General features: G+C 24.7%; 1 protein-coding gene across 1 annotated transcript; it reads left to right on the top strand.

Moving 5' to 3' along the window:
- Positions 1–2650: 2650 nt before the first annotated feature.
- Positions 2651–17110, top strand: LOC126909253 (ADAMTS-like protein 2; the record flags this gene model as incomplete). The annotated part of the gene is made up of 3 exons (XM_050691678.1): positions 2651–2875; positions 10458–10545; positions 16871–17110. Coding segments are annotated over exons 1-3 (351 nt in total), but the record flags the coding sequence as incomplete, so codon positions are not given.
- Positions 17111–17314: the final 204 nt, after the last annotated feature.

The raw sequence follows: 17314 nt of genomic DNA on the forward strand, positions 1-17314 counted from the left end.
TTTTTTTTTTTTTGAGATTAAAATTTTTCCATTAAAATACCGTTGTCTTAATTGGGTTCAGCTTTGTGGTTTGTTGGTTTATAGCTTGGGCCATTTTTGAGTTTTATTATTTTTATGAATGTTTTGATGTCATTGAATGGTATAAGTCTAAGTAAAGTTACATTTGGATAGTTAGCTACAATTTTAGTGTATTTATAAATGTCTTCTTTGCCTTTTTATGACCAGGTATCCTTATTTACTTTTATTAAAGTATATTTATTTATATATAAATAATCTAAATTTTTTTTTTTTAGTATTTGATTTATAAATTTATTGTCATTAATTTTTCATGTATTTTATTTCTGTTAATAATATAAAATGTTAATATAAATAATATTTATAATTTTTTTTATTTTGGTATTGTATAATATTTTTATAAATTATTATCTAACTCTAAATTAACAATGGACTATATATATCTTTTGTTCAACAGATAAGGTTATTATTAATTAGGTGAGGCTAATAATTTATTTTTGGGTAGTATTGAATTTTTTATTGTAAATTTGTGAATCAGAAAATAAACAAGTTTTTTTTGGTGTGTTGTGCTAATTTTTAAACTGTGAACTTAATAAAGGTTCAATGACTAGGTTGTTTTTGGTATAGATATTTTTTTCTTTTGTAAAGCCCTGGGATTAGAACTATATTTACCTTAGGCATTTCCCTATCCAAAATATAATTTCTATGAAATAATGACAAATAACAAAAATATCAACTGTATAAAATTGTATATTTTTGTGTGACATGTCATAGCAAGTTAGTAAAATTTGAGATGGTCCCGTGAGAACAACCCTCTTAATCTGAGTCTAGTTATATAAATATGAAAACAATGTAATGTTTTATTTTCATTTTAAAAGTATAAAAACAAAAGTTTTCTAGTTACTATTGCAGAACAATTGAAATTCCGTTGTATGTCAATAGCATAATAGGTAAAAAAGGTTATATTTTATGAGCGGAATAACTTGAAATTATACTAATTATTAATACATAATTATATATTAAGTAAATAGAACTAAGATTAAGATATTTTTTGTACATTTAAATATGTATTATATTTTGTAATAAAAAACACTTAAATTGATATTAAGGATGTAAATTTGAAAACAATTTGCATAAGATTTTTTAGTGGATAACTAGTGAAAAATATCTAAGTCTGGTTACAGATTAAATATACTGATTACAAATTTCTTATGTTTTTCTAAAATTTTAATTACTTCCATGAAAAGAGTCATTTTGTCGTTAACTAATTTTTATATCAATCAAGTTTATGACACATTAGACGCCTAATAATTCTATTTATATCTTGTATCATATAAATGAATGGCTCAGTTAACAACCAGTCAACTTTACTATTCAAAAGGAATTTGAACTATTTTAAATAAATAATTTATTTGTTGCAAATTATCTCAATACGACTTGTATAACAATGTCTAAACAAAAGTCAGATAAGATCAGGGTTAAATTTTGTTAATTATTTTTATTTTAATCTTTGAGTAATATTGTAATTTAATTAGAATATACATCAATTACTGAATTCACTTCTAAAAGTCCGAGACATGTACATATAAAAGTCTTGAAGTTAGCTGGTAATAAATTTTTAATAATTTAAGTATGTATAAGTGTATTTCTGGGTACTAAAAATAATCTATGAATAATTAGTTACTGAAAAACATAATTTTTTTTTGAAATATTTATACATTTTCTAGATTTCTCAAAATGAACTAGAGGTATATTTAAGAGTGTATCAGAGAGCTATGACATCCCTTTGAGTAATGCTTTATTTCATTTATTAAAGCAAGTATTTATTCAGAATATGATGAAACAATACCAAAAAATGTCTTCAAATTAATACATTTACTGAACATATTAAAGAAATATAATTTTATTACAAATTTGAATATTTTTGTTATCATTTAAATGATTTAAATAAAGCTTTCTCTTCATATACAGTTGTCCCACTAGGTTTTGACATTTTTAATAAGTTGATTCAGTGAATATTTTGCGTCACTTTTTTATTTAAATAATTTCTACAGATTTAGTGTACGTTAAAAGCATATTTTCATTATTTTTCTCAAGGAAAAAAATTAACATGATTTTTTTATATATTCAACAATTTTAAAAATAGCCGTGTTTCAAATATTTTCTTATAAAAAATGTTGACGAGTCAATGACAACTTTAAAATAAGTACTTATGGAATACAAGAATTTTAATATGTCGAGTGGGTATGTATAGTCTATGTATTAAAATGTATGTAACTCTGTAAGTACTTATCCTAAATGAAAAAAAAATTTAAATAAAAAAAATAATGCTAAATACTGGTTTAAACTACAAAAGTTATAAATGTATCAAAAACTGGTGGTACACTATATATTATGACAACCCCTTTGGAATAATTTAGTGTATATCAAAGGGGTTCCTTCTAAAATTCAAAGGGATTTTCTAAATATTATATTATATTAATTACATATTCGAAGAATTCATACTAAGAATTGGTTTGCGTTGGTCTTTTAGATTGGGGCAGTTAGCAATGTCAAGTGGAACTTCAGATTCAGTCTTAGCGTCGCACGTGCCAGGCCTTATCACATACATACGGCATACATAAAAATTGTTTTACTGCGAGGAGGACGTGCGTCGTCGTCATAACCGTCGTGCCGGTAGATACGATGATCACGTGTAAGTTGTCTTCAACTTTCAACACCACAGTATATTTGATTTTTAAAAACCTACATTTTACTTTGTTTTAAATGTAAAAGATATAATTCTATAATGTGGTTAATAAATAATAGTAAAAATTTGAAATAAATAGTTTATTAACATGGAATGTGCAAAATTATTATGGTAAGATATTTTCATTTTTTCTATAAAGAGTTAAAAAATAAAAATAATTTTTTTAACGAAGAAAATGGGGTTTGAACACTAAATTTTGAAAGAATGTTTCATAATAATTTATCTTCTTGTACAAGCTTTATTTTTATTTTTGTAAATAAAAAAAAAAATAATAAAACTTTGTGAATACAATTTTTAAATTATCCACCTACTTAAGTGATATGATTATTTATATATCATATTTATTTTTTAAAAATAATAAAAGAAATAAAATTATTATGTAATAAAAATACTTTAATAATCAAATAATTTTTTTAATCTATTTAAAATTATTTGTGTCAAAATTTACATTATAACAAGGTAACATAAGTTTACCAAATAATATTTTCAGATATTAAAAACTAAAAATAATATTAGGGGTGGTATAGTTAATAAAAAATCAAAAAATCTATTTATCCGTTGTCATTATAAAAACAAATTATTATTGAAGGATTTATTTAATATAAATATAAATACAAATAAAGTTAAATATTATTGATAAATAAAATATTTGCATTATAAAATATATTTGAAGGTGAAAAAAGCAAAAAACTCTGGGTAATATAGTAAGCATTTTTCTTTTCAAATTTAAGAGTAAAATGATACTGTTGTATTTATTGATTAATTTTTATTGTATTTTTCATCTGATCAACTTATTTCTTATTTATCAAAAAATATTCACGAGTTTTGGTTCAGTTTTTTTTAATAATAATTAGCTTTTACATGCTAATAACTATTGTAGACATATTGTTTTAGGTGCATGTCAAAAAAATTGTCTTTACGTCCAACTAAATCTAGTATAAATTTGTTTTTTACTACATTATTAAAATAAATAAAAAACGGTAGCACAGTGGGGTCGCGGCATAGTGGAGACATTGCATAGTTGGGTCCAGTATAGATTTAATCTGACAGTGATTAAAATCACTATCATAAGAAACGCTTCGATGCAAATCTGTAGATAGTGTTTAATTTTAAAAAATTGATGGATAATTGCAAAAGCAACATCAACTTCTATTAAAATAAAATACAAAACCCATAATTATCATACAAAAATAGTATATTTTTCAATATGGTANAAATACAAAACCCATAATTTTAATACAAAAATAGCATATTTTTGAATACGGTAGTCATTTGCGTATAGAAGATAAGTCGTCGGGACAAATTTTTTTTCCATTTTATAGTACATAAAATAAGCTTTAATTTTATATATGTTTAAAGGACACAGTATTTCCGGAACATTTTCAAAAATTAAGTTGAAAAAGTTAGTTTTTGTAAAAAAGTTGCTATTTTAAATCCCCACCAATGAGCAGGTTAAGTGTTAGATTTTCAAAAAAATGATATAAAATGAAAGGGAAATATCTAAGGTTTTAGTATAAAAAAAAATTGTGTTTATTTGTTTATTTTTGAAAAAGTTATGGAAGTTTTAAGAAAAAAAAGTGAAAAACATGACAAAATTTACCGATTTTTAAATTTGTAATTTTTTTGGATATTTCCCCCATTTTCGGGGTACGAGGGATTTTTTTTCAATTTTTTAGGGTAATGTCTTCAACTAGATACGATTTGTGATCTTTTGACGTATTGTTGAGAGAAATAGGTCCAGCGAGAGCTGAGAAAAAGTGGCAACAGACATAAAAAAAAAAAAACACATCATAGTAAAATTAATACCTTCTCAGCTTCGCATTGAAGCTAAAAGTTAGGTTGCCCAATATCAAAAGTTAGAAATGGAGCAAACTTTGATACGTCTCTAGCTCTAAGATGCTATTTAATAGTTTCTCTGTTTTGAAATTTCATCTCTGAATAATTAAATCTATTTAGATAAGATAAAGTTTAAAATTACGGTTTAACATATTTTTCATAATACACTCAAAGACGTAATCGAACAAAGGGGTTAGAATTTATAAATTTCTTTTTTTTTTTAAATGAGCCGCAATTCTTATTTATTTAATTAATATTTTTATAGTCATTTTTAAAAATTTTAATGATTAAAATTTTTTTTTGAAGTTTTGTTTGATTATGACACTAAATTTGTCGATATCGAGTATCAAGTATTTTTAATATTTTTTTACAAATTGTGAAAATAAACTACTAGAAAACAGAATATGAATATTTTGGGGACCGTTGACGCCCCTTTTAGTTGCATTCCTATTTGATACTCTAGATTATAGTATCAAAACATTATAGATTAACAGTTACCATTCAGTCTTTTATTGTATTATATTATATTATTTTATGCTTTATGAATTATATTTAATTTCTAATAACTTATTCAGATAGCATTTTCTGTCACTAAATTTGCCAACTGAATAATTAATCAAATGTTATTCAAGCAATTTTTATACGTTGTCATCTCCCCAATAATGCCATTGATGACAAATTTACGCTCACTCCTGTTTGTAAACTAATAAATTTTTTATAACTATATAGCGAGGGCATCTGGTTACCCCAATACTCCCATTGGTATAAACCGTGTATATTTTATTCGTTGGTTGAATAATTATTTCTTTGCCTAAAGTATAATTCGTTATTGTTAGTAATATTCATTTAATTTAGTTTCAACAATCAAAATGTCAATTAACCTACATGTAAATAAATAGGTAGAGGCTGGCGACGTTTGTAAGTGTTGTGTTAAAAGCAATATATGTACTTAACACTAGAACGGATTTCCGCAAAACACGCCCAGCGGTTTTATAATAAATAATGCTGTGGAAGCAAAATTCGGATTTATTGCACTCCCATTTTTAGTTCATTATTATTGTGCTTATTTCTAAATAGGCATGATTAACTAAACAGACTTATATATTGAGTTAGTCATTTTTTTTAAGTATTACATTTTGGTTATATTTAACTTGTGTATTATTTAAAAAAAAATTGTTTGTTCCCGATTAATGCTTGCTAGTGATAATATACCATTTTAGTGTTATAAAATACTACTATATAGTATAAGTCAAAACAAAATTAAATTTTAACAAAGAATGTTAAAATCTTGTTATATAAAAATTAACGCCATAAATTTGAGGATTTATTATAGTGTTAGGTTTCTCAGTTAATTAATTAATAGATAGTTATTATTCGTTTAACAAAAAAAAAAAAATTTATAAATATATATTTTTCTATTCGAAAAGCATCGAAAAATACTCAATTTTAATTTCGTTAGAATATTTATATATATATATATTTAATAAAATTATTTTTTTAATGAAGTCACCATTCTCTTATATGCCAGTGATGGATCCCAGGAGATCAAAATATTCATGACCCTTTCTGAAAAAGGTGCAATATCATAATTTTTTTGTTAAACATCTTCTGGATCCATCTTCGACTTATTCATTGGTGTTCGATCAATTTATAGTTAGCGATGTTTAAATATGTCTTACGTGATTAGGGATATTTTTAAAAAGTTGTTAAAAAATAGTTGTTTACGGGCTCTATTTATATCACACCTATACAAATAATCACTAGTCCTATTGTCATATACCATTATGTAAAGCCAAGGAACGCGAACCATCTGGTCAAGACATAAAGCCTTAAAAGATTAAAAAAAACGATCTTACGGCTGGATAAATGTGCAACGTTAATCAGTATAAAATATTATCTTTTTATAATTTCAAGTTTTATTTTGTAATTTTAATTTCTTTTGAAATTTTCTTCCTTCAAAAATAAAATAATATTAATAATAAGTATCAACAACGATTATATTATTTTGCTAGTTGCTTTGGTTACGTTATTTCATAATATTGGTGTATTACGATATTAATATTCGTATGTTCCCCTCATAAAATTATAGGTTTAGCTGAAAAATAATTAAAAAAATAAAATATATCATATTTACAAGATCTAATAGAACAACTTTGCTTTTTGCAATAAGTTTTATATAAGAAGGATTAGTTTAAAGTGTATAGGACTTACTCGGACTCTTTTTATTTATTAATAAATATTACATTTTAGTATATTTAACATAAGGGATGCCTTTTTGTATTTTATGTTAGAATTAATTACTTAAAGTTAGGATATTATGCGTATTTATTTTGAAAATATTTTAAGTAGAATATGTATTAATCTGATCATTATGTTTGATTACACGCAACTAATTATCAAATTTTAATTTATTATATTACATAAGAATATTGTTTAAATTATACAGAGGAATAATTTGTATGTATCAAAAAAATTAATGATACAAAGTACCAACTAATAGTATCCTAAATTTCACTATAGTACTTTGGTATTTTAAATCGCACTATATATATATTTATGTAACTAAATGTGTGTACACTGTTACAAAGTAATATTATCTATTGTTTTCGACTATAATCTTAGTACTAAGTTACGATTCTATATAATCATTTTTATTCGAAAATTTTCTTTAAACTGCACCTGGAGCGGCACCGATCGATTATAGTTGTACGGTAATATTAATACTGTACACTATGGAGAATGCATTGGAATATAATGAATTAAGAGCATAACCTTTTTATCGTACACAATATTAAATATTTCTTCTATAGATTTTGTTTGTGATAATATGTATACAAACACATTATATTTATTAACACTTGATGAGTTTCAACAGCTGAGTAAAAATAATATGACACATAGTGTTTTAGTTTTGTACATTTCTTTTAACTTCTACTGTTAATTTTGATTTTAACAAAAAGATAATGACGAATTTTTCATAAACTATGAAGTAGTAAGGTATGTGGTTATATTTTCAAAAACAAATTGATTTTATTTTTAATAATATTTGTTTGAAAAAAATATTTTGAGTGTAATATTTAAATTTATATTCACGTAAAGTTAAAATTTTGCTGTTCACGTGCACTTGAATATTACAGCTTTAATTTACACAGCAAATTTGTTAAGCTTTATCTTTTAATCTTAAACTATTATATTAAATTTCGATATTTATCGCATTATTGCTATTGTATAAAGATTATATATGACGGTATTCTAGATCAATCTAATTAAATGGTAATGAATAAAAGTTTTACACTGTAGTGGTAGATAAAAAATAATTCAATGTTTGTTACATTACATAAAATGTGTATTAAATGTCATAAAAAAGTTCAAAAAAAAATTACTGATAAATTTTTGAATCATGAATTATGGTACATTTATTACCAATCGATTATGCTACTAATATTCATGTTTGTTATACAATGAACAGCATACATTAAAAATAAACAATAAAATAAGACCGGCAAGTGCGTATTGGACGCACACTTGTTAGGCTTTCGTAGCAGTTTTTTTTTTATTTCTCATTCATTCATTAGATGTAATAAATACTAGTAAATAATATACAAGCCGTATAATATTTTAAATCTTAAACATTCATCATATCTTATTAACCTCCTCTTTTATAGCTGTTATTACTAACTTGAAAAATCTATTGAATTTTTGTTTTGTTTTTATCTTTTTCTTTAATGTGAGCTCATCTGTAGCTTCCATGAGGTATTATTTTACTGGCATAATCATGGGGAAATATGACACCCATTACAAAAGTAATTATGTTGTAATGATAATTTTTTTTTCGTTTAGAGAGGAAAGAAAAATTTTTTTATAAAGTATATCACCCCCAAGACGAAATGCTAATTACGTCACTGTACTATTTTTAGACTAATTCAATTCTATTTTGTTTTTAATATTACAAAAAAATTAATTTAGCGGATAAAAAAACTACTAATATTAAAATGAACATATTTTATTAATAAATTATAAACCTTTGAATAAGTAAAAAATTAAATAAAGGTGATTTCCTAAAAACATTCGAGCTATTAAACAAATATTTATGTTATTTTCTATAAATAATCATTTAACTTGAAATGATCGTATAATTTTATTATGCTTTTTTCTAGTGAACATTTGTTGACAACATAAGAAACATATTTTTCAAAAATAATTTTCAGAGATTATTTCTACAAATACAATAATAAATATAATATTTACAAGTAGTTTTTATTGTATTTGTTGTAGACTATAATATTTTAGTGGTCAACTAGTAGCGCTAACTGCAGGATAGCACATCATAACTTAAATATTTCACGAAAAATAACACGTGGGTGTCGATGAGAAATACAACCAGAAAGTCATCTTTGTGTTCATTTCCTATCGTCGGTGGTAAAAATATATCAATCTTACTGTGGAAAGGAATCTCTCGATCGCGTGTAATTTTCAGTGCAACACGAGACGTTCGTTGCGCGGTAGGCGTATTGTCGTTTTATTTATTGACCTTATATTATAACATGCGCTTAATATTGAAATAATATGCACGTAACCAATAATGTGTCAAAACGCGTATAAAAATGTTATGGTAATTTTTTTTTGTCTTTTTTAAACATACAATTAAACTTGTTAATATTGTTGTGGATTAATTGTATAATAATAATAATAATAAAAATTAAAATGCATACCCAATGAAACTTTTGAAAATAAATTTGAAAATTATTTCAAAAATGTCTAGAGGAAACACATTAAATGTTTCATGATATTTTTATAAAATATGTAGAAATGTAACTTCGAACGTTAAATACCTATCGTTATATTACTTTGTTTTATTTTAGACTTATGTATAATAATTATTAATAATGAACACAAAGCACATGAAACTCGGTATTGATTACCCGAAAATCTAAATATCAATTGAGAAAAAACATGTTTTAAGAAACCTAAGGAGATTAATTTCCCCACCTCCCCAGCCATTAATGACAATGATTATTGAGTTATAATCACATATCACTTATTTTGTTCATCAATTTTATTATTAGTTACTTTTTTCGACAAAAAAATTTGTTTTTGTAAATTGTCAAAAGCCAATAGGCTTTTGATATTTACATATGTATCTTCATTTATCTGCTATACATAATTGTTAGTTCCATCTCTTATGTTTTATAGGGATGTAAAATTTACTTTTTTTAATGGTTACATAGTATTAAACTAGCTCATAAAAAAGAAAATGGTGTAATTAAAAAAAATATTGGTCGATAACAACTTTTAGATTAGTGTTTTGGAAGATATTCACATTTTTGTATATAGACAGCAAGAAGAGAAATAACTATGATGAAATTAGCAGCATTCGGACTTCAACTCCGGTTAATAACTTCCAAATCATCGGTTCAAAAGTTGTTATCAATCAATCATTTTCTATTTTAAGAGCTAGTTTAATCAATTGAATCTGTTCATTTATGATAGAATGTTGTTTACACCAATTAAGTTGTAAACAAACGATACATAACTAACAAAATCCAAACAAAAAAAAATGTCAAAAATTATATTATTTGAGGAGAAATTGAATGGCTAACATTAAAAGAATTACTCTGTATTCCAATTCTGTAAAAATATGACATATGGTCACTCTACTATACAATATTACTTAAGTTTTCTACTATAGTGAGCACCTTATTGGATTTTTAGTTTTTTAGCGACCCCTACTATGGATAAAATTAAAAAACCTTATTTTGGTTAGCCTGAATAATTAGTTCATGATTTGTGGTTGAGAAAAACAACTATTAAGCATTAATATATTTGCTATGAATGATTTTAATTTTTCTGTTAATAGGTTAATTTTTGTTTCATCAAGTTTTACTGTTGCCAACAACCAGGAGAAAAAGGTCGCAGTAAATCAGAAAAGATCTGCAATTATTGCTGTGAGTATAATGTTATTATGGTATTAAATTATCAGAATTTTTTTTATTTACCACAATATTTTTCATTTTTCATATACTTATAATTTTTGTAAGTATATAAGCATTAACAGAAATGGGGAACTCCTTTTAACAACGTTATATCTCAAAAGATTACATTTTTTTTTAGAAGAGCAATTTAAACAATTTAAAATGCATTGAAAATAAAAATTTAATTTGATTTGCTCAAGCTGTTGTTTATAAGTTTTAGTTATTAAAATTGAGCTGGGATATACTACTTTTTTAGAACTTTCTGAAAACAACAATAAAAAATATCATATTTTAATATATAGCGTTATTAAAATGCGAGTGAAATGTTCTCTTTATGCATTTTCATTAATTTATTATTTATCACTCATTATTATATTAAGTATAAATGTTATGTACTTGATATCAAAAAAAATATGTTTTTTTGATTTAATTTATGAAAATCTTGAACTAATGAAACATATTATTTATTAAGCTCTGAACTGCTTTATTTGTGATTGCGTGATTATTGAAGTCACATAATAAATCTCAATGTATTTAATTTTCTTGTGATAATGCCTTTTTTGTGAAATGGCGTGTTCAAATTTAAATGTATGCTCTTTCAATCCGATTATTCTATTTTATATACAGCAACAACTAATAAAATTATTTCGAAAATAATAATATAAGTAAATATAATTATCCCACCTCTACGGGTGTTAGTTTTTTTAATATAGAAAGTTATATGTTCTTATATTGTTGTATAATTTATTTGTGTACAACAAGAACCAACGTGTGGCCGACGAATTGTCAAACAAGTGATAATTTTATCTTATAATTGATACTTTTTAATAGAAAGCATTGCTGTAAGGTTATACCGTTTGTTCATAACTCATAAATTAATAGAGATATGTAATCCAATATTTTAACATAAATGTTTGAATTAGTGACCTTGAATGACCAATTCTAAATTAAAGATTGCTGTTTGATTGTTTGTTTTTGAAATGAATGAATATTACTTTTCATTTTGATTGTAATTAACCTTGTTGAAAAATGTATAAATTGCATGTTGAGCTAGCTACCTTTAATATAATTATAGTATAGTACTGTTTAATATAATATATGTATAATATTATAGAGCTCAATATGATTTAAGTTTTAATGTTATAACAAAATATAATGTATTTTAAAAATTTTTCCATACTTCATTTAATTGAATGATCTTGAATTTTATTAGCATGCTTGCTTTGGTTTTGAATTTTGATAACGTTATTTATTTTGAAGAAATATACTTTGATTTTCTCGGCCAAGCTGCATAGGGAAGCCCATCTAAAGGTACTACCCCAGAGTTCACACAAGTCTTTTTCCAGGCCTAAATGTAAAATTTTAGTACAAAACCACCAAATAATGATCTAATAAAAAGAAGCTCTGTTCCTTGGCTTCCCTAATCGTTGATTTTATGTTTTATTATCTAATTATTAATTACCCGTTTGTGTCTTTTATTACTGTTATAATAATGCATACATCGACAGATATAAAGTAAATTCTTGAATCATATTTATTAAATTTCAGTAGACACTAGTAACGTTTAATTATTTAGTGTTTAACATAGAAAAAAATTGTGAAAGACAATTTATTTTTTATTAACAATTTGCAGAAAAAATGAATTCCAGTATGGTAAGTACTTCCCTTACTTTTAAAAGAAGTTTAATTCGATTAATAAGTTGTTGTATCTTTGCATATATTATTATAGAGTATCATATTGTGTATACAATATACCCTAAAGCTCTAAGTAATTTGCCGTCTAGGAAAATCTTTAATGTCGCCTTATTTTTTTTTTTTTTGTTACTTTCATATATTTTGAATGAAAATTCCTAAAAATTTTAAAATGTTCCTTTGTGTATTTGTGCATAAAGCTCCGAGTTTCCCATAATATTTAAAAGTAAAATCAAATTTTATAGTAATTCTTGGTGAAACTATGATTCTTCTTGTTTCCTAGAAATTTGCCAACTTTTGTTGGTAATCTCTTTTAAATACAATTTTTAATGTGTGTGTGTGAATAATTATTTCGTATTGTGATTTATCGTTTATTCATGAATGTGTGATCAAGACGACAGGAAGATGTTACTGGTTAAATCATCCAGATGATTTATCTAAAGTGGAGCCAATTTAATTACCGTAAACACTATTTGGCCAGGTGTTATCACGTAGATCGAGTTTGTCGCCTTAGGCTAGAAGATTCTTTTATGCTTGATTTCTTTATTAAAAGTATAATTAGTAGTATAGACGCTATATCTAGTAAATGTGTGGGTACTATTGAGATTTTATTTTATCATGTCGTATTATTAGACCTAGTTGCAGTTCAGTGATGAAATTTTTATTAAGTGAAATTGAAACTAAATTTTGAAATACACATGAATAACTTGCTTATTCTAAACATTAAAAACGTTTATCATTCACAATTAACTTGAACAATTTAATATATATACCCGCCTACGATAATTAATCTAATTGAACGTTTTACATATCATTATTTCATTGTACATCAACATTCAAGTAAAAGAATGAAATAACAAATAAAAATAATTTTTGATTTTTGAAAAGATTTATTGTTCCTCCAATTATTTTTAACCCACAATATACTAACATCACTTCAAATGTTTCAAGAGCCCTCCTGCTAGGATTGGTTAAACTATTTATCTCACGATGATTTCTTAATAACTGTGTCTCATATTATAAATCATAGTTCAAAGTTTTATTATTAAGTAAATAACAACTGTAACATCCTTGTTTACAATTTTTTATTTATAATGACAAGTTTTCAAAAGGATAATAATTTTTTATGTCGACTGAAATCAAACTCTTATAGTAATACTTCCCATTACCAGAATCCTTAAAAGCGTTTTTACTTTCAATTAAAAAAAAATAAAGAGAAATTATTTTAAAATCATAAGAGTTCAAGTTTAATGACAATTAATAATTTTGTAAATCAACTGTGCTTATAAAATATAGAATAAACGACACATTGTTTAAATATTACATTTTTTCTGTATCTTAGGAATTATTTATTTAACTTTTTGTTATTTTTGACACTAAAAATATGACATTCGTTTAATTTTTGTCAGTATAAATCGAGAAGTATGTACAGTCTGTTCCAAAACTTTGCGGTATGTAAACAAAATGAAATGTTGCAGATCTGCATTGAAATATACGGGTAGTAGTGTTCGGTTTAAGTAATTCGTTAGCGGTAACCGCATCGGTTCTGTGTATGTTAGGTTATGTATCGAGAGTATATTAGTATGTTATTTGGGTGGAATTATTCCATATTAAAAGGTTGGACCGGATCCAATGTTGTTTTTTGTACCTATTATTTTCTGACAATCCAGTGAGCCATGACTAGTACTTTGTCAATGTTGACAGGTTAGCTTATGATTCCATTTATATATCCATAGTATAACGGAGACATTTTTTCCGTTTTAATTTATCAAATTTCACTTTGCTAGTCGACACTTCTATTTTAAACACAATTAAAATACGAGAATGTGCATACGAAAGGCGTATACTGATCAATTTTGACAACTATAAATCGATAATGACTTTTACCGATGCTTCGATTATTTGTTACTGAAAATTATTTTTGCTCTCATTATAGGTGTAACCGAAGAAGAGGTATAAGCCTTTTTTTAATGATAAAAGTTATTTCTGTGCAAGGACACGGGAAAAAGTATGATTGAAATAACCATTTATATGGTTATCCTAATCCGAAACTCGCATACACAAAATTTACAATTAAAAATTTATTACTATATAAAAAATTTATAATTATGTACAACAAATTCTTTTGATGATGATAATACAATGTTGGTCTTGCTTTTGTTAAATCGAAAATGTTTTATTATAAATTTTTTTATTTAACACAATAGCTCCTGTCAATAAACTTTTTTTTGAGCTGGGTACATTTTTATTTTTGATACTGAATGTTGTATTTATTAATACTTAAGTTAAGGAATTCAGAAACCAAAAATTTCACCTTTTCACCCTTGATAATAATTTTTAAAGTTTTAAAATTATATTATATTTTAATATTTATATTATATTGATTAAAGTATAGATATTAATACAAATTTTGGTTAATATGGTTATATAAGCTACATTATGCGGTTACTTTAACCGAACACGTGGATAAACACCACTATAATTCCCAACCGAATTGATTCAGTTATTTTAACTAAACGTCCTCGCTAAAATTACCAACTAAGATGGTTGAGTATAATATGGCTCTCCCATATATATATATATATCATTTTTAACTGTTTATTATACAAAAATTATACTTTCCATGAACAACTAGCCTGTTTCTTTACTTACTGAACACCTTGTATAATAAAATTTCTTTAGTACTTATTTCAAACACTTTTCATGATGAGTAGTTCTTTGTCATACATACTATTAGTATTGAATTGATTATACAATAGACATAGTCATTATTTACATATTTTTTTAAAACCATATAAATTTTAACCGCTTACCATAAAAAAATAATTTTTTTTCCGTCTGAAAAGTAGAAAACTTAAAGAAATCATGTCTTAAACTATTTCCTTTTTATATCTATGACTATAAGATTATATTGGATAAGAAAATTAAATTATAAATTATTTTTAATATAACTGTTTCAATTAGTATTGTTCATTAAAACAAGGATCGGATACGAAAAAAATATTTCTTTTAACATTTAAATATATTATAAAGTTTGAAAAGGATATTTTTTTTTAATAAAATTTTTAGTTCTTGAGTTACATTTTAATAAAAAAATGTTTAACGTTATAATTGTTATGTTATTGATGACGTTTTCTTGTTCTGCATTAAAATGTATTTCACTATAACTCTCGTGTAAGGTTAAAAATGGCTTAAATAAAATCTCTACTTTAAAAATTTCTTTAAAATAAAATTGTTGTACATAGAGAATTTAAAATTAAAAGTGTATATTTGTCTCCCTAAATTTTTCACACATGTTTAATTATTGGATAGTGTGTGTTTTAATGGGGAGATATGAAGATTAGCTCCCCAATAAAAATAAATATAAAGTAATTATTTATTTTAGAGGTGGTAGTAAAATAATTCTTCTGTATACCCCTTCCCCAGATTAACTCTTGATAACACCCCTCTATTAGTTGAATAATTCAATTTATGGAATTCTAGTTTTTGAAATTAACTTTTAAGTGTTTGTATTTTATTTATTTAACAATTCCATTATATACATTTCTAATATTAATATTAATTTCGGTTGTGTAAAATAATGAAACTGTCACACGTCATTAGAGATAACAATACTTTGTCTTATGAGTAAAAATATGTGTTATTCATTAACAGTGAAATACTTAATTTGTATCTTTTTTTTAATCATTTGATTTGGTCTACCACAAATATTTGTTTTGTTATCTGTCTCTAATGTACACATTAATTACTATACTTAAAGAATTATTGAGTATAGTGTGTTGTGATTTGTTAATTAACCGAATGTATGTTCCCAGTTATTTGCTAGCTAACATTGTTTCATCAAAAACGTATAAAACTGATACCGATTTAATCATTATATCTTTGATTTATGATGTTGTATGTACTTGTTCCTGGAAAGTATTAAATTCCTATGAACTTTCCGGATACTTCTTTTTATTTCTATTTTATACTTGAAAATTTTTTAGACTGTTATGAAAGTTCATACTTTAATTTTAAATGTGAATTATGAAACGTACAACAAAAAGTTTACTATAGTTAGTGGGAGCAATCTCTCTATCTTGAATTTGTCACTGAACTCATTGTTTCTATTCGATTAATTGTAGTGCTCATCCATTGTTCTCTTACTTGGGTACTAGTAAAAGCATCCCGATTGTGTATAATATCTAAATGTGTTTCATTCATTATTTCACTATTTCTAGTTCAGGAAGCGTTTAGAATTTCAAGTATATCTCATGCGCATTGATCGTTGACCTGTAACCGACTCCACCTCCCGCACACGCATAGCTAACTTATAATTTTTTTGTATTCTTGATTAGATGTAATACGATTGATTAATTTAAGGTTTTGATAAAAAAAATACTAAAAAAAGTCAATTAGGTACTCATTTTAATTTTAAGGGTTGCCAGTAAATAAAAAAATGTTTAGTTAGTTAGAACATTTGACAGTTAAATTTTATTAATTTAAAATTAAACATTTCGAGAATTGATAAACAATAAGAAATTGACTATCAATTTGTTTGTATGTTTGCAAATAATAATGTATTATTATTAAAGTTGTAAACAAAACATTTTAAAATCATTTTTAGGTATATGAAAACAAAAGAACATCAAATATATATTTCAATTCATCATTAAAATCAAGTAATGAAAATGATCTTGGAGAATGGTCTCAATGGTCTTCTTGGACTCCATGCTCTACATCTTGTGGTTTAGGAGTTACGAAACAAACAAGGCATTGTTTAAAGAAGCCTGTCAACGTNATCTTGTGGTTTAGGAGTTACGAAACAAACAAGGCATTGTTTAAAGAAGCCTGTCAACGTGAAAAGGTTATAACAAATTTGACAAAGCTTTTTTTTTATAAATATACAATTAATAAAAATATTCATGATATTTTCACGACAAATCTAATAACTTTTCATGAAGCAAATATTTTACGTTACAGTTTTGGGGTTATGTTAAAATCATATTTTTTGTTATTTGTCTCTAGTGAGTAATTTTGATGAGTCGATAACAACTTTAGGATAAATGCT

The sequence above is a fragment of the Daktulosphaira vitifoliae genome, unplaced genomic scaffold (genome assembly GCF_025091365.1).
Source record: "Daktulosphaira vitifoliae isolate Bord-2020 unplaced genomic scaffold, ASM2509136v1 Scaffold_211, whole genome shotgun sequence".
In the NCBI taxonomy this organism is placed as follows: Eukaryota; Metazoa; Arthropoda; class Insecta; order Hemiptera; family Phylloxeridae; genus Daktulosphaira; species Daktulosphaira vitifoliae.